Consider the following 22,796-nt stretch of genomic DNA (forward strand, 5'->3'; position numbering starts at 1 on the left):
TCTTATCAAATGCCATCATAAAACAAGCTAGACTTTTATCCCATAAATGCTATTGGAAGCTGTTTCATAATTTCACACTTCTGCTTGAAAGAAGCTTGAAGATTTCATGACTGAAATCCTGACATTTTTAATATATACTACTATTTACTTCCAAATATATTCATAAAATGCAGCCATATATGAGTATTCATTCCACTTGAATAAAAAAGCAGAACTCCTTTGGTGTTCTGTCATAGAATACTCTCTCTTTCACTGGTCTTCATGTAAAAACATTTGTTGTGGATTCATTTTATTTGATCATGGGAGATCAGAACTTTGTCTAGTATTTCACATGATGTTTCACAATTTCCTTTTGTAATGGCAAAAATAGTATTTCTTTCATAGTACTGGAATGCATCACATGATAAATAGTAGCATGAAAACTATCATTTTCATGCTCGTATTGGTATTTCAAAATTATCCTATGATCATTTAATGCATGTGAGTCTTGTCTTCCTTCATTTTTAACTGATGAAGTTTCTCTCCCTTCCATCATACATATCTAGGTTTGCAATGGACAAAGGTGATGAAAACTGACCCTGACAATTACAGCAAGGTCTAAAGCCTAGGAAAGCAAAGCCTGCAATCTTAATCAGTTAGTATATGGAAGGAAAGAAACAAAAATAATCTTCTACTTTTGTAGTATAGTTTAATATTTATAAGAAAGCTATTAATCAAAATTTTGCAGTACAAGAGTGATTTAGCTGCCACTTGAATGAGATAGCCATGTTAACAAAATAGCAAGCCCAGAATTTATAATATATTCTTCCTGTCATTAAATCAATGTATCTTTTCATTACATTAATCTTTGTTTTCCAAGGATAATACTCTTCCTTAGGACTTAATGACTTCCTTCAACTCCTCCTTTATATCATTTCCACTCATTTTGTTTGAAGTAATGTTAGGATCCGAATCCTGAGGGACCTGAGTAATGCTTAATGTTTGGTCATAAAAGGTCATCTCAAAATAAACAGAATTCAACCCATTTTGAGATCTCAGAAGTTCTCAGGTTGCCACTCCAAGTGCTTGAAGCTCGTGATCAGGATTGACTTTGCAGAAAAAAATTAGTAGAGAGTAGCTTAGTAAGAATAAACAAGGACTGATGTGTTTGAGACTGTAATTTGCATTGTGTATTTACTTCCCCAGAACACTATCTGCAGCGTAAAACTTTTTTTTACTTGTGATCCTATCATGACCTTATCTTTTAGAATTGTTCGATACTTCCTCCTAAATCCCTTGACTTCTTCACAAAAAGTGAGAAACACGTAACAGAAGTGTAGGACTATTTGTTATTGGTAAAATAGACACTTTATCTTAAAGTATTAAAATCAAGGATAAGATTAGAGTAAGTAGTTAAGATAGTAGTTTCAAGCAAAATAAAGACAATGAGTGATGTAATGACAGGTGTATTTCCTGACTTGCTACAGGAAATGTAATACATTTTTTTAAAGGTGAAAAAAAAAAAAAAAAAAAAAAAGGTGTACAATGGTTATTTATTCTCCAGTTCATTATTTATGCATATATTTTTAATCTACCATCTGACTTAGTTTCTGAAACGTCCTGTTTTTCTGTACAGCTTAGCAGATACGTAACAGAATTAAAAAGAAATAATCCTCAGTTATTTTCCTATGCTACATATATTTCTTTTTTAAGCAGTGATCATTAAAACCCTATGTGTGCCAGGCTTTACCTTTTCTGTAAGTAATTTTATTTACAGCTAAAAAATAACAGTGAAAAAATATTGGTTCTGTCCCTTTGAATCATGCACAGAACAATGTTTGTACTAAAGACATGAGAAACTGTTGTTGTAGCACGCTTCAGCAGTACTGCAATTTACCATGTAGTCCCATAGATCAAAACCATTTGCCTGTAGCAAAGTTCAGCATATTGAAATGATAAGGCACTTTCCAATGCTGTTCATTATTTTATGCGCATAGATTGTGCATTTCTCATCCCCACCAAAATTATGCAGAGTGTAAGGGACATGCTCAGGCCCATTGGGGTTTCATAACAGTATCACTATCTAACCACACACACCTCAGTCACATCCTACTGTGAAAATAATCATTTTCCCCAACTGAACCCAATTTTTAATCAAAACCAAATTTTTTCCAGCCACATAAATAGAAGAACACAATTTGAAAACCCTGTGCTAGAAGCAAAAAGGAAACTACAGCAGCATAACATGCCCAACGCAGAACTTGGAACAAAGCCTATGCAGGCCCAAGGTTTCCGAGGTACAGTACCATGTCAGCCTATCTTAGTTAAGATGAAAGATCCTGCTCTCCTGCTACGCGACAATGATTTTGTCCTAGTCTGATGGAAATAAGAGTGTTGCCAATTCTCACAATGTTATCACCTGCCTCCTAGCATTTTTCTCTCCTAAAAGCCCCAGCTCCTGGAGTTGTGGGACTCATGAGACACCTAAGAAACTCTAACCTCCAGAGTCGCAGGAAAAAGAGACCAGTTGACCGTAGTGTTTCCTGAAGGCTGAGAAACAGAATGCACAATAAGAGCCCCAAAGTAATTTTCTAAATAAAATAATAACTTCTATTCTTGGGAATGCGTGACTCTCTCTTGAGCACCTGAGGTTGGCAACACTGAAATAATTAATTGTACTTTCTGTAAATTACCTTTAGTTGATGTTTGGTATGTTTCTTAGCTAGCTCATCTAGCAGGCATCAATTAAGTTAAAAGCCTCAGGCACTGTGCTGTAGGAGTTTACAGGAATACAGCCTCTCCATAATGTGAAAATTAACGTGCTTACAATGAGCTGTGTAAGCAGCAAAAAGTACTGGTAGAGACAAATAAACTTTAACATGAGGTTCCAGCCGGAGAATGAGGCTTCTTCTCCTTTGTGATAGTAGGCAGCTCCTCATCAACCCTGCCTAGGCCCAAACTCGTCCGCCTGCGCCCCATTCCGCAGCGGTCCCACAGTGTGAATGATCTGTCCCAGTGCTGGCGCAACCCCGTTGGGACACGCGGGCCGTACGGTATGTCCTGCCAGCCCCACTGCACTGCCCACTTAGCCAGATGAATGGAAACCACCACCTTTGCACATTCCTCCTATCCTTCTCTACACAGCAAAGCATGGGAGCGAGGCAGTGAGAGGCTGCAGCAACCCACATTGCACACCGGGCATGCGGCAAGGGGACAGGAAGGTGGCACCGCCATCACGGCGGTCAGACCTGGCACAAACCCCATGTGCCTGGAGAGGAAAGATCACCGAATGTTTATCACTGTTTGTAACACATGGAATGAGAAATACAGGGGATATTTCTCTTATTGCAAGTGTGAGGGAAATTGTACAGAACATATTACTTTGTAGACAAAGCTCGATTTATAGTTTAGGGAAGAGGTTTTAAAATTGCCTCACGTATCATTTTTATTGTTGTAATTATTTTAGCTACACAGTATCCACTTTTAAATGTATTTCTAATATGAAAGAATATAATTCCCCACTTATGGCTGATCTGCCATAGATTAAAACACTTTTTAAGCTTTGTTTTAATATGAAAACTCACAAATATTTTTTTTTTTTTCCTGGAATGCCTGCACTCTTTATTTCCTCTATTTTCATATGCTGTCACACGCTGCCAGCTGATATTGTTATCTGCTGTCCCTGCCTGTCTATTTTGACTAGATCAGAACTTTTGTCTTTCTTGTTTGTGTTGACTGATGTAGAAAAACCACTCTTCACCCGTGATGCATCACAGCTAAAGGGGACTTTCCTCAGCACCACTCTTAAGAAAAGCAACATGGGTTTTGGATTTACCATCATTGGTGGGGATGAGCCAGATGAGTTTCTTCAGGTGAAGAGTGTAATTCCTGATGGGCCTGCAGCACAAGATGGGAAAATGGAAACAGGTAATTAAGATGGTTCTTTTATGTAAGAAATATAATGATTTGTGATTTCTGAGATTCTCTCTGTCCATAAACGCATGCATTTTTCCATACCAGTTGCTGTGTAGATGCCTAACAGTTCCTCTACAAGAAAAGATAACTCTTCAGATAGAAATTCCTCTTATTTTTTCTTAAATTGCCAAGTAGCTCATCCTTTCCTTTTCACAATATTTTAAGGGAAGAAAGATCTCTCCGTTCTACATTGAAATAGACTGAGAAATGCTCTCCATTCTACTACATGAAATCTAGTTATAATGTTCTTTGGTTTTTAGCCTATTTATTCAAGAGGAATTTCTGCATGGAGAGGCAGAGAGAGCACAGTCTACTAAGGGAAAAATTCTGCCTTTAGAAAAGATAGCTTTGAAAAACAATCAAAGTCGAGTCTGATCCAACCTTGTTTTCATTAGAACATCAAAATGAGTTTTCAGTGTGACATATGGAGATGTAGGCATCTGTGGACTACTAATAAAGAATCTGCAAAAACTAAATGAAGAAAAGAAACTTCTGAAGAGATCTAATGCTGCTATTAAGATCTGGATCAATGCTGGAAATACTTTCATATCTATAGATTGATAAAAATTGCAAAATGCCTTAAATGTCTCTAGAGTCTATGCATGGATGAAGCATTTTTGAAGGAAAATGAAGTCAGTTTCCTAGTCAGCGATTATCTCCTGCAGGAGAATAAGATGGCAGAACGATAAAGTGGAACAGTCCCCAGCCACCAACCTCCTGCTCAAAGTAGTGCTAACTTTGAGGTTGGATAAGATTTCATCCACAGGAGCATAGAGAATGCTGAAGGATGAGCTGCTGCTGGCTCCTGTCCTGCAACCATTCTCATGGTGAAGATTTTTCTTAATTTTATCTGATGTGGATTTCCACTGCTACAGCTGCTTACTGGAGACTGTCATTCTGCATCGGCACAGCCCTGTCACTGTGCAAGTTACTCTTAAGCAGACCTTGTTCCTCACGTACTAGTTAGACTGAGCATTGACATCAGGACTTATACATAATTTTCCATCCATTTCTCACTAACATGTAATAGAAGAAATAGTAGTTTGGGATTCACATTATCTTCGCAGAAAACCCAGTTCGTGGTGGCCAGAGTCACCATGGAGATGCAGAGAATTTTCTAGCCTGAGACAGTTCACTGTGGATGGAGCAAAGCAGCAGAGAATGCTCTTATATTCTGTTACAGTACAGGGAGCAAACATGTAAACGCACATAAGCACAAATAATGTAGGTGGAGTAGTCCCACATGATTTTTCTGGAAATTTCTTTTCATCCTTGTTCTGGTATTGCAAAGGAATAATTCAGACCATCGTAGTTTATTGGAATAAATCACCCTAATCTTTTTCTGTAGGAATCTGCAGGACTTTGCAAGTAGGAAGTGTTAAGGTTGTGAAAAGTATTATTTTTAAAACACTATAATTTGCCCAAAGTCTTGTATTACTTTCGGCATGATGTTTCTGATGCCATATTAATGAATTAATAAATAATTTATATTTTACAAATAATAAAATGTAAGAAAGAAGCAGAACATAGATTGTTTTTTGTTGGTTTTATTAAAAAAAAAAAAAAGTCTACTGGCTTTTTAATTTTCAATTCTTCTTACTGTTTTAACTTCAAAATGCAACTTGGTTGCCAAAGGCAAAATTAAAGTAGCAGATAAGCTTAGTAACATGATCTTCATATCTTCTAATATTTTGTTATTACCTTATATGCTGCATGAGAGATTTTCCCTGCTACTCATAGTTTAGCATTCTCAGATGCAGCACCCAAATACCTGCAAGTGTGTCTGGCGTGGGAAATGGTTGTGAGGAATTGTTCATATGGAGTACTTTACTATGGAAAAGAGAGTGTCCTTACATCTTTTTTAAATTCTGATGTTGAAATTCAATATAGATGTCCTTGATGTTCATTACGGTAGCCACAGTCTGTAATGGGAATACATGGGGAAAAAAATGAGCTTTGAAATGAATCTTAAAATAGATTTTTTTTTCCAAAGGTAATTAATTCATCTTAAGAATCCATGATAGAAATATACATTCAAATATGCTCTCTAATTATGTTAGTCTGTTATATGCAAAGTTAAATTTCTGAATAAATTCTGTAGGCAGATGTCTTCATTTTTGTGAAGACTGACAGAGTTCTGTTGTAAAGTAATTAGAGAATCTCAGGCTAATGATTGTGGCATCTAGCGTGGTTTCTGTGAATATTTGCAGTAATTCCTAAATATGATAATGGAAAACTGGGAAAACTTATTTAAGGTCAGAATATTCTTAAAAGCACTGTGCAGCCAAGCGATCGCATACTCAGTACTTTTCAAACTAACAATCAAACTATGATTCTCTACCTATTCAAACATTGTACAATCTAATTAGCTGGAGATATGGCCGTCCAAGTCCCATTAACAGTGTTTGTTGATAAAGCTCTTAAAAGCCTGTGTTTCAAAACTACTTGAGATTACAGATTTTTGTTTTGTTAGGTAGACATCATTACATGATGAACAGAGATTTTAAATAGGTTTTAAACAGAGCTTTTGAAATAGATTTTATTTATTCTTTTGACATGAACCGTGTGTTGTGCAATTTATGTGCACTCCTGCTACAATCACAGTCACGGGAGGCTTTAATAAGCAATCAAAATATCATATTGTGTCAGCAGGGTACCATAGTAAAAAGCTTGAGGACAATGGCTCTACAATCTATGAAGCGACATGGATGTGAGGGATAACCACAGGTGCTGGTGTACCCATCTGTGGTATAACTCTGGACTCTTTCCCTTGCAAGGTTGATGCTCTTTTATTTATTTTATTTGTTTATTTATTTTGGCAACTGGTAAACAAAACGCTAATGTTTCAGACAGGCATCAGACATGAGAAAACAGTAAGGAAAGACACATCTCCTACACCTTACTGGATCCTGACTGCATGCTTGAAGACACGAGGTGGACTTACTCTAACTGTTAAAAAAACCAAACTCATAGAAAACTAATATTTTAAACTTTTTAATCATTTTACTTCTCTACCCAAAAGCTAGTTTAGTGTTTAGATACAAGTACAGATATGAGAAGGATGAAGCTATGTAAGTTTCATTGTGATCCTTTTAACCTGATGGCAACACGGTGATGATTTCACCTGCAAAACAAAACAATTTTGGATTTCATCACTTGGAACACCAAAGCTGCTGCCTGACAGACTTGTCATCACTGCATTGCTATGAAACAATTAGTGCAGCAAGGCGAAGTGAGTGCACTGACATTACAACACTGCTCAGAGCACAGTGCTGGGCATTAAGAGGTATTGCTGTAATTGCTGCAGACCCACAGCAAACCTCGCAAGCAAACTCAGAGGAGCCGCATCTCAGTGGATGCATCAGAAACAGACAAAATTACATTCTAGATCCTATTTGCCAGATGTTTTGGAGTTCCTGAGGGTTGTTATGCACTTGTGTAAATCTGGCATCTGTGATCTAATGCCTTTTAGAAAGGCATTTGCAGTATTACTAGGACAAGTTTTAGCATTTGGAGTACAATCAAGCTGCTGGATATGAACATTACACCCCACAGCTTCTCCATCTACCTCAAGACAGCCTAGGAGATACTCATACCACATACTTTCCTCTGAGGTTCCATTGCTTTATCTTGGCTGAAGCCTCACACTGCCAATACAAAACTGTCTACATTTAAGGAGCTGCTGAATCCCATTAAGATGCTGAGTGAAAGTCACTGGTAAAAGACTGCATGAACGTGTAAAGATTTTTATACAGTGAATGATTTTGAATGACTGCCATTTTAAGGCAAACAGAGTTAGGCCTGCGGCTGACTTTGATCAAAGTTTAAGCTGCAAAAGCTCAAACTCTCCTCCAATTCTCAAGGTGATTCAATGGATTAGATAAACTAAAACATACATAACCAGGCACAGGAAAGATTTTCACTAAGCACATTTTCCTAAGCTTAAGTTCCTTTGATAAAAGATTCGAGAAACAACAATAATGCACAAATAACTAACTGGGTTTGTTGATGACCCTTTTGACTGATAAATAGCCATGGTCATTGCAGGATGAACTTCCCAGAAATGTATCCACATCTGTGATGAAGTCATATAGCTCAAGAATTTGAATCAAGAGTGGGAAATATTCTCTCTCATTTCATCAGCCAAGCATACACTTGGCCATCTGCAAGATGGTAAATTATCTGTAAACAATGCAGACTTCAGCTTTTTTTTAGAATCTGTTCTCTCAGAAATTATAGCTTTACTATATTTGTTAATCTATTCTAGAAATAAAAATAATAATAATAATACATTTAAGATAAGATTTAGCTAATATAAATATAAATGTCTACATGATAGGTGTCTACGCCTATTGGTTAACACTACCAGCAGGTTAAGTAGTGTTAACCAGTAGGTGTACACACTTGTGTAGGTTTCTATATTTGTTAGCTACTCATCAGTGGAAAAAAATATCCACCTTTTGTATGATCATTTTTAGATGACTGTAGAGAGATGAAGTCTAGAATTAGGTGAGGTCTGTCTCACATATACCACTCCGAATTTCTGCTGCACTTGTGAGATATCCAAAGGGAATAAGCTCACTGTTAGAAATACTTGATGGAAAGATCCACAGCCTCGTTGATATCCGTGGGCCTATTATCAAGTTTTATATCAATCTCCTATAGATAAGGAATTCTTCAAGGAGCTTAGGTTACTCAAAACGCAAGCAAATTAGGGAGACTGTGCATACTTGTTGATCTACAAATTCATTAATGTTGTTATTCACTTGAATAAGCAAACATGAAGTGATAACAGGAAGGCTGACCCTACAATGTTCCTAATCTTAGGGAATAATTATCTAGTTATCATTCATGCATCTTTTTGCATCATAACACTAATAGTTCACCACCTCTATAAAAATTACAGTACTCAAGAGAGAAGGAATTCAGTACGTCTGCAAAAAGCTTGAACTTACCACTGGTTTGTTTCCATTTTGTTGTCCATTGTGTTTGTCCATTGTCAACTCAGATGAACAAACCATTATCTCATCCAGTATCTGATCAAGTGAGATTTAGACTGTCCAATTACAGCAAAGAGGAAATGTTAAACAATATATGTATGAGGAATGCCTTCAATGCAAATCTAAATTTAAAAAATGCATATTTTGGCAGTCAACTAAGAAAGTGAATACTGTAAGTGAATATTGTACAGGACTTACTGTATCATGACCACATGCTACAGTACCTATATGCTTTTTCAAACAGATCAAGTCCCTCTCAGATGCTGTCAGTCAAGATCCAAGTGACACTGACATTGTTCTCTTTTATAGTATTTCCTCCTCTAGCACCTAGCTGGTTTCTGTGATTGTCTTATCAAGAAGTTCACTAGCAAGGGCTCAGTGAAGAACTGTTCACAAGCATATGTAGGACTTCATTTCCAGCAATACCAGAAGTTGTCTGAAATATAGTTAGCCCAGTTCCCTGACACTCCTTCACCAGCTCACTCAACAGCACCAGAAAGATTGGTGTCACAAATTAAGGCATTGGTTTTTGAACACTAGAGACTGCGTTGCTACTTGTAGTTCTGAGGAAGGAGTGTCATCATTATTCCTATGAATTTCCAGGCTGAAACACTGTTTTGAGATACACAAATGCCTCACCAAGTGTCAATCTTGCAGGTGCAATCTTATGCCATGCAGCAAGTGTATGAGATTGGAACAATGTATACAAATCATTTTGAGTTATCAGACTCCCCTGATTCAGCCTGGAGAAGAGGAGGATAAGGGGAGACCTTTTCAATGTCCGTGAATACCTGAAAGGAGACTGCAGTGAAGATGGAGCCAGGCTCTTTTCAGTGATGCCCAGTACTAAGGCAAGAGGCCACGGGCACAAACTGAAACACAAGAGATACCATCTGAACAACAGGAATCACTTCTGTGCTGCACAGGTGCTAAATCTCCTGAAGCCACCTGGCCATGGCCTTGGGTGCCCTGCTGTGGGTGTCCCTGCTATGGCAGGGTTGGGCCATAGGTACCCAGAGGTCTCTGCCAACCTCAGTCACTCTTTGCTTCTAGGATTCTATGATATTTCTCCCCAGAATAGCTTGCAAGTCTCACATGACTAAAGCCAAAACAGTTCAAGATGTATAAAGGCTGCTCCAAAATTAATGTCTTCTATTTTATTACGTTGGTCCACTAAGTCAGAGTGATATGGCAGAAGAGGTTGAACCTTCCCACCAGTATTACATTACATTTTCTTGCCATGAGACAGACGGCAGGAGTAGTCTAACAAAATGGTGTCATACAAGGAAGTATGTACAAAGTAAAGGTGTGGAATTGAATGCCTCCATATGGAAAAAATTGGCACCCATTAACATTCATTGGTGCTTGCTGAAGGTTTATGGAGACCAGCCAGTGAGTGTGAGGACAGTGAGGTTGTGGGTGCTGCGTTTCAGCATGGGTGACACTGACGGTGGTACAGATTTCTATGAGCATGGCAAAAAAAAGCAAAAAAATTAATATTAGCTAAATTTTAGAATATAAATGTTTGTATTCCTCTGCTTGCAGAAAAAAAGCAAAAGTAAGTATGATCCAATTATACTTAAGAGATTTCAGTCTGAAAACAGATGAAAATGTCACAAACTTTCTATTTGATTTCACATATTTAGTCTGTCACTTCAGCTAGTGGAAGTGATATGACTTGCATTTTTGAATTCTAAATGGTGACAGTAAAAATAATACTTGCATTTAAGAATATTAATAGCAATAGGGCAACAATGCAACAAAAAGATTTTCTTTTTTTGCAACCCCTTTCCCTTCCATATTTTAAAGTAAACAATTAATTGAACTCCATATGTAAGTAGAGAGCACTTAGGTTAATGGAAATTTTGAATGATTGTTTTCTAACATTTTTTCATTATGCTTTTGTGTGTTTCTGTTGCTTTCATAAACTTTCTACAGTGGTCACTGTAATATTGTAAATTTCTATTTAAAGTAGCCAAAGACCTGGGATAAAGTGCCCACTTTCCTCACAAAGGTAATGAGTTCTAATCTTGATGAGGTTCCTATTACAGTCTTTTCTTCACATCTTTATTTTGGTACTCACTAAATTTCAGGGTACTCTTTCAATGGTAAGCAGAACAGACACTAAAAAATTCCTACCCATATTTCTTATACCACACTCTGTTACTGTCTGGGTCTGAGGGTTTTGTGTGCATCCTTCCAATTTCATTGGTTGGCTGGTGGGATATTCAGTCGTCTTGTTTTCTCCCTAAGGTGCAGAAAATCCATATGTCACTATCTGTTCTGTCTGATACAGAGCTAGAGCTTGAGTCCATGTTGCTTATCTGTCAAGCTACTCAGCATTCATTAAGCACTGCATACAAATCTTTCCTATTAAAACCATCCCACTTTGCATAAATATTCCTCGAGGTATGAAGAGAGCTATTGATTCTTTTTAGCTCTGTCATTTGGCTATTCCCCTTGAAGTTTTCAATTAAAATTGTTTATACAAACTGGAAGAGCAATTACAGCAGAACATCTAACTTGGATTTCAAAATGCTTCTGAGAAAGGACTGTGTGTTCTTTAAGTCATAAGAATAATTAGAAAAAACAAATTCTTAAGAACTTCTTGTCTTCACTTTACATGGTGTCTCACCTCATGTGATGATTTTATTTTCTCATTATTATGGGACTCAGTGCTACCTGTCTCTGTGTCTTGTTTTTTAGCCCTAAATTTTGCCATAATTCGGAAATTTGAGGAATCTTCCATATTCCATATTGTTCTATAACATTTAAGCATTGTACCTCACTTCAAGGTTGTTAAAAGCATCACATAAAGGATCACAGATCCCTAAATAAAATGCCAATTGGAAGGGAAAGGTTATTTCTAGAGAACTGAAAATACAAACACTTAGAGTGCAATTCAGATGGTTAACATAGGTGTCTAGGACCATAAAAAGTGCAAGAGATCCCACCTACCCTCTTGATGCCATTTGAGAAATGCAGAAATCTCTTCTACATCCTGTAAATCCATATACACATCTTAAATGGCCAAGGCTATGGAATGGCATAAGCAACTAATTTCCTCTGGTATCTTAAGAGTGAGTTAATTAACTTCTTTGTCTTTCATAGTCATCTATCACAGCAAGCAGTGGTTGATTCATTACTGACTCTTTTCTGACAATTTTTAAGGATGTTTCCCCAGCCTAATTCAAAGCTCAGTCATGGTTTATGAACACTTGAAATAACAAGCAGAAATCCTTTGGCTATTCAAACAAGACTAAATGGTGAGCTCAGGCATATTCTGGAGATTATGAATTCACTTTCTTCTTATAATCCAGAAGGATTATAAATTCCTTCTTCTCATTTTGGAACAGATATTCCTGGTGCCCATAAAATATACACCAATTTTAGGACTGGACAATGTATGTGCTTCTTATATATTCTTATAGAGACTCTTACTCAAAAGAAACTTTTTTTTTTCAAGTGAAACAGGAATCTGGACAGTTTAACACTCTTTCATTTTTGTTTGAAAAATAATCCATATTTATAGGCAAAAGTTCTGGTAAGCATTGTTTGTGGTATTTAATTCATTCTGGGGAAAAAGAAAATCACAGGTTACAGAACATTTTGATTTTCAGTTACTATTCTAAGAATGATTATCTTTGCTTTCTACTTAAAATAGTAAAATATTAGTCACGCAAGTAGATGAGGTTCCAAGTTACGTTCATGTGCAACATAGTTGTCTGCAGGACTTTGTATACAAACAGATCTCCTTGTATATAATAAGTTAATTCTAGTACTTAAGCCATTAGACAGTTCTTCCAGTACCAGCCGTAGAAAACTGAAGAAGTTTTAATAGAGATGGCTGAGGTTTGAGCGTGTCCAGTCATGCTAGATTCCACATGCACGGTAACAGGCTTCAGCTTTTCCCAGATTTTCACACCTGTTACGTTTTTCTTTAACCAAGAAATGAAAGCTGAAGCATTTTAATGAGAAGAGAGAGCATAATGCAGATGTGGTTTGCAGTACTATGAACAATTCTGTTTCTTATGGGCAAACAGAATACAGTGTAAGACATATTTACTCTGTTTAACCTAAACCACCAATCTGGGTCTTTGTAATGTAAGTAAAAGGAGATCTGGTGCTACAAGCATCATGGAATCATAGAATCCTTAGCACTGGAAGGGATCTTTAAAGGTCATCTAGTCCAGCTCCCCTGCAATGAATAGGGGCATCCACAGCTAGATCAGGTTGCCCAGAGCCTGATCTAGCCTGGCCTTGAAAGTCTCCAGGGACAGGGCATCCATTACATCTCTGGGCAACCTATTCCTGTGCCTCACCACTCTCATTGTGAAAGATTTTCCTTATATCTAACCTAAACCTACACTCTTTAAGCTTGAAACCATTTCCCCTTGTTCTCACACAACAGGCCCTGCTAAAGAGTCTGTCCCCTTCTTTCCTGTAGCTCCCCTTTAGATACTGAAAGGCCACTCTCAGATCACCTCACAGCCTTCTCTTCTCCAGGCTGAACAGCCCCAGCTCTCTCAGTCTGTCCTCGTAGGAGAGGTGTTCCATCTCTAGGATGATTTTTTGCAGCAGTCCTCTGGATGTGCCCCAGCATAGGTCGTCTGTGTCTCTCCTATACTGAGGACTCCACATCTGATCGCACTACTCCAGGTGAGGCCTCACAGCGCATAGTAGAGAGGCAGGAACACCTCCCTCTCTAACTTCTGGCCATTATTCTGAGCTGTGAGGGCACATTGCTGGCTTGTATCCAGCTTCCCATCCACCATTATCCCCAGGTCTTTTTCAGAAGGGCTGTGCTCAATTGTTTCATCCCCCAGCTTGTACTGGTAGTGGATGTTGCCTCAACCCAGGTGCAAGACCTTGCACTTAGTTTTGTTGTCATGAAATTCACCCGGGCCCACTGCTCAAGCCTCTCTAGGTCCCTTTGGATGGCATTCCATCCCTCTGGCATGTCATCCGCACCCCACAGCTTGGTGTCATCAGCAAATTTGCTGAAGGTGCACTCTGCCCCACTGTCAGTGTCATCGATGAAGATATTAAAGAGTATCGATCCAAGCACTGACCCATATGAGACACCACTCCTCACTGATCTTTGAGCCATTAACCACCATTCTCTGGACTTGATCCTGCTGCCAGTTCTTCATCCATTGAGCAGTCCACCCATCAAATCCCTATCTTTCCAATTTGGAGAGAAGACTGTTGTAGGCTACTGTGTCAAAGGCCTTTATGACATCCAGATAGATGACATGAGTGGCTCCTCAGTTTTCCATTGATACAGTTACACCATCATAAAAGGCCACCAGGTGCTATACCTTTAGCATAGAACGAGATCATAAAGAAATTAAGAAAGGTGGCAAAATAAAATACAAAATAGTAAAGGTAAAAAAAAGCAGAAATTCTGTTTGGAACATGAACACATCACAATATGCACAATCTATGCCATGCGCAAGACCAGAGCATATGACAGTTCTCAGAAGCCTATACATTTGTTCTTCAGTCTGAACTCCATCATACAAAATCTGCAGACTCTCTAATTTTGACATTTTAGGTTGGTAGCTGATAAATACATTGTCATAATTCTGATATTTATTAGGACAGCTTTTGTAAGTTTTGGAAGTTGCCAGTTGAGTAAGCAGTGTGCAATGACCTCAGTGCCTGCCAAAAATGCTACTGTTGCAGAAATAACTTCTCTCCTATCAAGTATAATTAACATCTGTCTCACATGATTTGGCTATTTGTTTGAACAGACAAAAATATACATAGAAAATAATAGTCATCATCATCTCATGTGCAGTTTCATTCAATAAATAATGACATCTTATTCCTTATAAAAAGAATAATCTAGGAGGGGTAAAAACTTCTTTCTGTATAAAGAGATGATGGGGAAAGTGAGATCATACTGCACTAATGAGGTTAATAACCTAGAACTGTACTTTTCAGTATCATCAGCCATTACACCTTCAATTTTCTTCTAATTTTGCTTATATATAATTTTATTGTAGCATTCAATTATCAAAACAAAATGTAAACATTCAGCTCAGTTTCAGATTTTTTTTCATTTTGTATTAAAAATTAAATACAGTAAGAATGCATAAAACCCAAGCGTTCAGAAATTCAGCTCTTCATTTGCCTTGAATAGTTAAAAATTTTAAACAGTACAAATTTTAAAGCAAACATTTAAAGCAAATTTTAAACTCTGAATACTTGAGCATCATTTAATTAATTACTTTTAAGTTACAGTTTCTGCTCTATAGTAGGGTGGGGAAAATTCAACTTAGCACTTATCAAATGTACTTCTTGAACAGACTAAAATCTGAGAACTTCAGTGTCCCCATCAAAAATGAGAAATAGTCAATTCAGAGCTTTGTAAAGTGGAGTAAGTAATGCAGTTAGCATCCCCCATTGTAACTAGTTCAAACAGTGAAGAAAAGAAACCCGATGGAGGTTTATCATAGCAAGATGTCTGAGTGCTATATGTATCTAGATGTGTGGGGTACATTACAACAGAAGTCTGTGCTAAATCACATGTACATTCGTTCTTTTGTCAGTGTTCTGAGTCTCTTATCTGATGCATCACATAAAATAAAAACATCCAGAGTTGCATTAGAGAAGAAAAAACATTTTCAGGCATATAAATTACATTCCAGGAACTTTGTGAACCTTTAGCTAATGGAGGTTACAGAGACATTTCATGTAATTCTGTTGTGACTTCACTTCTAAGGCATCCTTTGCTGTACATTACCAAATTGGGATACTAGAGCAGAGCACTTCTCCTCTGACCCTGTTTCACTTAGCCTTTGGAAGAAGTGCAAAGTTTATTTCACCACTTATACATCTGCCTCTTTATAATTGATGATACTGACATTTAAAATAAAATAAAATAAAATAAAAGGCTTCTTTGTTTAGAAACCTGTAATGAAAATTTCTTGCTAACATGCCTGAGCTGTGGCCCCAAGGTGGGCTCCGGTGAGCCAAAGGGTCTGTCTGCAGCATAGGCACTGCCCCTCACCAGACCATACTACCAAACCAGATATCACCCTTGCACTTAGCCCATCAAGTTATTGGTGGGCTTTTGGTTAGATCCCTCTGTAAATTCAACAGGAAAATCATGCAGCGTCTCAGTGCAACTCACTGTACCAAAATACTTAGCACATTTTTTTGTTCATTCTTTTTGTATCACTGTAAAAGGTATCTATTTTGAAGTTGTTTTTTTGTTGTTCTGATATCAACAAGAGAAGTATAAAATGCAATTTTTTTTACCTCTGGTCATTTTCCAAGCAGGTTAGAGTGGCAGCAACATTATTCAGACTTCTAAAAAGCTTTCTGTACTCTGATAGATTGTCTTGAGCAGTCTGTTTAGTCTGTTCTATTCCAATTATTTTCTGTATATCAGACAGTATATTTTTTAGGCCACATTTGACTGCATCATTGCTTTCATCAGAAGGAAATACAGTCAGCTATTATATAAGAGATTCAATCATATCTAGTGCAGTTCTACTTATTTAAATATATTTTTTCTGAATTATTTTGCGAAAAAAAGGATAATAATAGTAATTATGCTTGAACTATTGTTTATGACAAATATGCTGCTCCATCCAAGGTGCTGACCTGATGGATTTTTATTTCAAGCTCCATCATGCTGTAAATACTGTCTTTTTATAGACTATTCAGTTCTGAATGAGGGATGGTGAGATTTTAAACACTACATTTGCTACAAGAATGAGGAATTTTCCTTTCCTAGGATGTAAGATATGTAATTTCAAGTCAAACGGAAGTAATATCTTAACAAAAATGTTGGCATGCAAAATTTTCTTTAAAACTGTTTGAACTGAAAGTAGCATTTGCTTAAGAAACTTAAGTGAGGAATCAAAACCAAGATGTTCCTTATTTGTATGGACTTTTAATTGATCTAGTTCAGCCAGAGGGCCACAGACTGGCGATGTTTATCTAATCCCAACCCAGAAAATGCATCTCATAAAATACATAGTTGTTTGTGTGACCTCCTTACCACCAATACCTTCTATTTACCAAGACTCTTAAAATTGATGATTCTCTTAAAGCTTGGAAAGCAGCATGTTTATCTATAGAATATGTGTAGGTATAGATACAATGGCCCAGTGTGACTGTGGCTCCAAGCACTGACACCAGTATCAGCCCTCCCTGAGGCTGGTCTGCACACTGGGTATTTTACAGCAGCATCCTATACAGTCATTTTCAAAGGCATAATCTCAGCCAGAGTATCACTGGAATAATCCAATTCTATGTCACCCTTCCACATATATTTTTTTCTAAGCTAGTCTGTTAGAGACAATCCATTAGGAAACAATAGTGTATTCTATATAGAAAGTATCTGAATGTATCTTTAAATGATCAATAGATAGTACTATAATATTGGTTCTGTACTTGAATTATGAATGTTTGTGGCAGACAGCTTTTATGTGTGTTTATCTGTGCGTAGATGTGCTCAGGATGAATAATTCCGTATAATTGTATATGTGTGTGAATAAGTATGAATATATGTACACATTTAATATATATTAAATATATATATATATAATTTAGTCAATTTCAGGAAAAAAAGTTCCAGGTTTCTAGGATTTCATGGAGATAGATGAACTATATCCTCATTTCATAATGTCAGATATCATGAATATCATTGGGGGCCTCTGTGTTAGGGATCAGCCACTTTTGCAGAGGGTCAGTCTGGTCCCAAAATTCATTTCCAACACCGAAATGCATCCACATGTTGATGTAGCCTTTTGTGGGTTGTGCATGAGAATTGGGAACTAATTCTCTTCCACTGTAGCTTCTGTACTAAACACCCTCCAACTTGGATTTACAGGAAGAGCTGAGCTTTCCCTCTACTGGATGTTCTATCCAATAAGCAGCAGGTCTAGATTTAGACTGCTGTTCTCTCTCGATTTCTCTCACACAATCTTTAATGCAGGGGAAGGGAAAAACCAGGACAAGTGCAAGAGCAAGAAGGGATTACACAAAAGGCTCAAAATCAAGTGATAAATAAGAAGTGCTGTCTTGGTATTTCAAGATCTGTTTGAACAATGCAAATGCATCAAATGCATGTAGGCAATCTTCAGTCTATTGTTCTCCACATATGATTGTTTTATTTTGAGCTATGACTTCGATATCATAAAAGAAATCTGAAACAATTCCTCTCTGAGTGAAGACTGGAAGGAGAAAATTGATGGGTTAAGCCAGTTAGTCCTCCTGATGTAAGAGCAGCTCTATCCAATGCTGTGGTATACTTACTCCTTGATGTACTATATGTTGTACAGCATTGTTGTATCTGCTTCAGCAGACTGAGCAAGAATTTTACATTTTCTTGCAGCATCAGCAAGTTCCTTTCCCCGATCTCAGATCTGACAGAGGCTACCATGATAATTTTTTTTACCTCTGTTTGCATTTTGCAATGGCAGTTCTTAGGATTGGTATGTATATATAAAACCAACTCCTTCAGAGTAATGTAAATGTTTCATGCATTGTAGCCTTACTATTATACTTCTATCAGTGATGGAATTAAATGTTCTTTTAAATCCTGATTTGGCTGGAAAAGAGAAATAACAGTAAGCTTGTAAAATTTTTGTTCTTTTTTCCATCTCTTTACACTTTAGTCAATTTGGTGCAACAGTATTCATTAGCTGAATGCACATTTCATATTTTTGTGTTTAATTCTGTTTTTTAATTTGATAACACTCACATAACTAATTTATCTTTTAATGGTGACAGCTTTTAATCTCTTTCACGTCTTGTTGGTGTCTGAGCACATCTGGGTCTTACTTAGGTATTCAAAATCTTTGTTATGCCTCTAGAACATCCTTCCCAAATGGATTCTATTTGTCCAAGTGGAAAAAAAAAAAAGAATATATTATCAGTCATTTCAAACTCATTTTAAACAGTTTTGGTTTAACACACTCCCCATAGCTACAAGGCAATGACAACACAGATGATTTGTTCTACTTCTTTTCAGAGTCGGTGGAGAGGGAAAGAATCCTTCATTAGAAGAAATTCAGAGATTGTCTAAGAACCAAGTTGGGAAAATATTTAATTAGAATCCAAAGTAAAAGCTGACTACACTCCCGTGAAGGAAAAGCACATCTGATATGTGCACACAGCTCTTCCTCACAAGAGCAGAAAACTTGCCATCTGACTCATAGCTCATTTTTGACAATTCTGACTGTAATTATTGTAATATTTTCTGCATTGATACGTTTGGGGTACATGAAAGGTTATTTATGTAGGAACTGTGCAAATCCCCTTCAGCTTCCTTGGCCAAAGTATAGGACAGTGGCTGCTGATACTGGATAAATCTTATTCTAAACATCCTCTGCACCATGTTTCTCCTTTCATTGCTAGTATTCTTTACTTTCTTCAGTATTTCCATTTTAAGTGATGTCTTCACTTTCTCTGTTCCCAGTCTTCTTCTGCTATGCTGGCTTGCAGGGAATCCTCATCTTTTGCTGAGAGCCACAGCCTGAAGCTCATCATAGGGGGGAGGGTGTCAGCCCCATCAGAGCACAGGCTGTGCTGTGCCTTCAATCACAAGAAAACACAGCTTGAAGAAAAGCATCACCTATGTTATCAGCAGACTTTAGATCAGTTGGAACTTTAATTCTCCTTCTAAATCATTACTGCTTTTGAAGCACCTAAAGATATTTGAATAAATGTGAAAATCTGTGTACCTCTATATTTCTAAGGTGCATTTCAGACAAGTTCTGCTAGGAGTGCTTCACGATGCTCAGCATTCAATCTGCAAATCATTGTAATAAATTCTGGAAGCTGGTAAATTCTGAGAAGGAAAATGAATATGGTTACCACAAATATCAGTGTTAGTGCCCTCTCTATTTATGATCTCTGTCATATAACATTGTATAATGAGGTTGAGAAGCATCTGATGCTAGTTATCCCTAGCATATGAAGTCATATGTAGAACTAGCAACTTTACTGTAATTACATTAACAGCATTTCAGACTTTTTTACTGCATAAACCTCATTTACTGTAACCAGTTAATCAGAGTGTAGTCATAGAATTGTAAAGGTTGGAAAAGACCACTAAGTCATCTAGTCCAACCATCAACCTACCAGCACCACGAATATGAATATGCCTTGCCAAGAGAATTCATTGTTCTCTCGTATGGTATGATAATACATAGATTTGTGAAATAATAGTGGAAAAATTGAATAGTTTCTATCCTAATGGAAATAAAATGATAGAACTTTTCAGAAATTATTTCTTTCCAGTATTTAACTGTAATCCCAAATATTTATTAACTCTTGAGATCCAGTCTTGACAACGTTTCAGTAGCACTTTACAATATGCCAAGATCACTAGACATTGAATACAACGACTGATTTATTTAGCTTTTATGTCTATAAAAATTGTCAGTGCTAAACAATTTTGGGGTCCCTTGCTGAGGAGAGCTAAATTTCTGCCAGTTTGGAAATGCTGTGATCTTCTAAATATTACCTGCGAATGTAATAAACATTCTTTCACTAGTATAAAATTAGGAAAAGAAATGTAACTGTGATATTTTGTAATTACACTCTTTAGTTCATTGTTTTCAATTCTCGTAAAAGTTTAATAGATTTACAATTTGGTTTATTGTCCTATGAACAAGGACACATTTTTTCCTGCTATAGAAGTATCCATTGTAAACCCTGTGAAATCAAAGCACACTAAGTTAAACAAATGCAGAATCCATTCCCTCAGCTATGCTGAACTTTGCTGGTAGGACACAGTTATTTATAGAGATGTCTCCCTTGCCATTGTCAGCAGATCTGGATTTGATTTGACTGATTCATGAAGACAATTTGGGGATTATTCTCATGAACCTGCAATTTCTTGATTTTACTAAATGGAGAAAGAATTAAAATAGACAAGGATCTTTCATTGTTGTACCTAGGGTTGTTTGGACATTTTATTTTAACCTTGGGTGAGTTTCTTGGGATTGTAATCCCTACAGAATCAATAACTTTTCACTGTACATTTAAAAATGACTCATATATGCAGCTGTCACCCTACTGTGAATTTTGTCTGGAAATTGCTTTCTGACAGGGCATCTGTGAGCAGTGTGCGCATGCAAACCTTAAAAATTAGCAATTTCATACTCAAACTGTTATAAGAAGCAAAAAGAACAAATGTAGCTTTGATACAAATTACTATCAATTTTTAAAACATTCCTTTTGTGAGAAAGATTCACCAGCATGTTCAAGGCAGAAACACAGTCAGTAAGGTGGTTAGGAAATTGTTTTTAGAGACAGGGAAGAACAGAGCACCAAGCCCAAGTCTGTTTCCGTTCAGCTTTCTCTAGCATTCTGCTGCTGACATTTGCATCTCCAGATCTTCCTGATCTTTCCATCCTTGTATCCTATTGTGTATACTGTCATCCATTGCCACTCTGTAATTATCTCCTGTCTGTTACATGCTGCATTCCTGCATGTGTTTCTCTTCTATGCTTCTCCATCCGCTTTTTCATGCAACTTTAAAGGAAATTTGCCAATTGGCCATCTCATTTCTCACCATCTTCATAGGTTGCCCAGATAAGTGTAAGTTGTGCACAAAATAAGCTTGAGCTAAATTTTCCAAGAATAGCTTGTCACTGTAGCTACTACCTCCAATTGGCCACAAATTGTGTTGTTGATGGACGTGGAAGACCTTATTGTTCTCTACAGCTGCCTAAAAGGAGGTTGTGGCGAGGTGGGGGTCGGCTTCTTCTCCCAAGTAACAGCGATAGGACAAGAAAGAATAGCCTCAAGTTGCACCAGGGGAGGTTCAGGTTCGTTATTATGAACAATTTATTCTCCAAAAGAGTGGTGAGTCATTGAAACAGGCTGCCCAGGGAGGTGGTGGAGCTACTGTCCCTGAAAACATGGAGATGTGCTGCTGAGGGGCATGATTAGTGGGCATGATGGTTAGACTAGATGATCTTTGAGGTCTTTCCCAACCTTAATTGTTCTATGATTCTATGAAACAGTACATCCTCAGGAGAGGAGGAGGCATCTACTTTCTCAGGAGCAGGGTGGAAATACTTTATGGAAGCATATGTAAATAAGTGATAATCTTTCAAGGAAAAGTTTAATATAATGTACATTTTGAGAAGGTCTTTTTAACTAAAGGCCACCCAGGGATGATTCTTAGTGAGAACACTAGGAGATGGCAAGCCTACTGAGACTGCTTTTTCGGTATGGACAAATAGAGAAGTCTGATATGGGATGACAGTCATTCTTAATAACTTGTTTTAATTTACATTTGCTCATTAGCTAATTAACAATAAATTTAAACATGTAGAAAATTAATGCTTTTCTAAAGAGGAAGGTAGTGTGTTGTTATATACTATCTTTATTTGTATAATCTGAGCTTTGTCTATTGAACACTTACTGGTATATCCATAACACAGCTTCATTTCTGTAAGAGTTAGATTCCAACCATTCAGCTGAATCCTTCCTTCTCACTGGAAAATTAAAGAATATTTACCCTGCAGTGGTGTTACTATTGTTCAAGTATTTACTACAGGAAAAGGGAAGCCACACAAAAATGTGTCTCTACAATGCTATAAACTGTACGGGAATAGTGAATATTCTAGTCTCCTTCTCAGAACGCTAATAAGCCAAAGCTGAACACAGAGAAGGCGAACAAGACATATGAGGAGGCAGATTAAATGCTGGGAGGTTGAATAATCCTCATAAAAGGAGAATGTGTTTCTTAGTCCTGCAACTGTAGCAGTGAAAATTGACCTTTGTCTAACCAATGGTAGGCTGGAATTTCAGTTTTTTTTATAAAGCAGGTGAGTTTTAAATAATGTGGTAGGTGGGCTTTTT

General features: G+C 37.1%; 1 protein-coding gene across 11 annotated transcripts in view; it reads left to right on the forward strand.

The window, feature by feature from the left end:
• Positions 1 to 22,796, forward strand: part of MAGI2 (membrane associated guanylate kinase, WW and PDZ domain containing 2) — a 710,219-nt gene that overhangs the window by 556,644 nt on the left and 130,779 nt on the right. For 7 of the 11 annotated variants that reach the window (XM_085216633.1, XM_085216640.1, XM_085216600.1 and 4 more), the window contains 3 exons: positions 2,155 to 2,276; positions 2,904 to 3,032; positions 3,724 to 3,906. In XM_085216633.1, the coding sequence (XP_085072759.1) occupies positions 2,155 to 2,276; positions 2,904 to 3,032; positions 3,724 to 3,906 (434 nt within the window). The remainder of the gene's footprint in view (positions 1 to 2,154; positions 2,277 to 2,903; positions 3,033 to 3,723; positions 3,907 to 22,796) is intronic. The other 4 variants (XM_085216656.1, XM_085216616.1, XM_085216649.1 and 1 more) reach the window with 2 other exon arrangements.

This window comes from Meleagris gallopavo, chromosome 1 (genome assembly GCF_905368555.1).
Source record: "Meleagris gallopavo chromosome 1, MGAL_WU_HG_1.1, whole genome shotgun sequence".
NCBI lineage: Eukaryota > Metazoa > Chordata > Aves > Galliformes > Phasianidae > Meleagris > Meleagris gallopavo.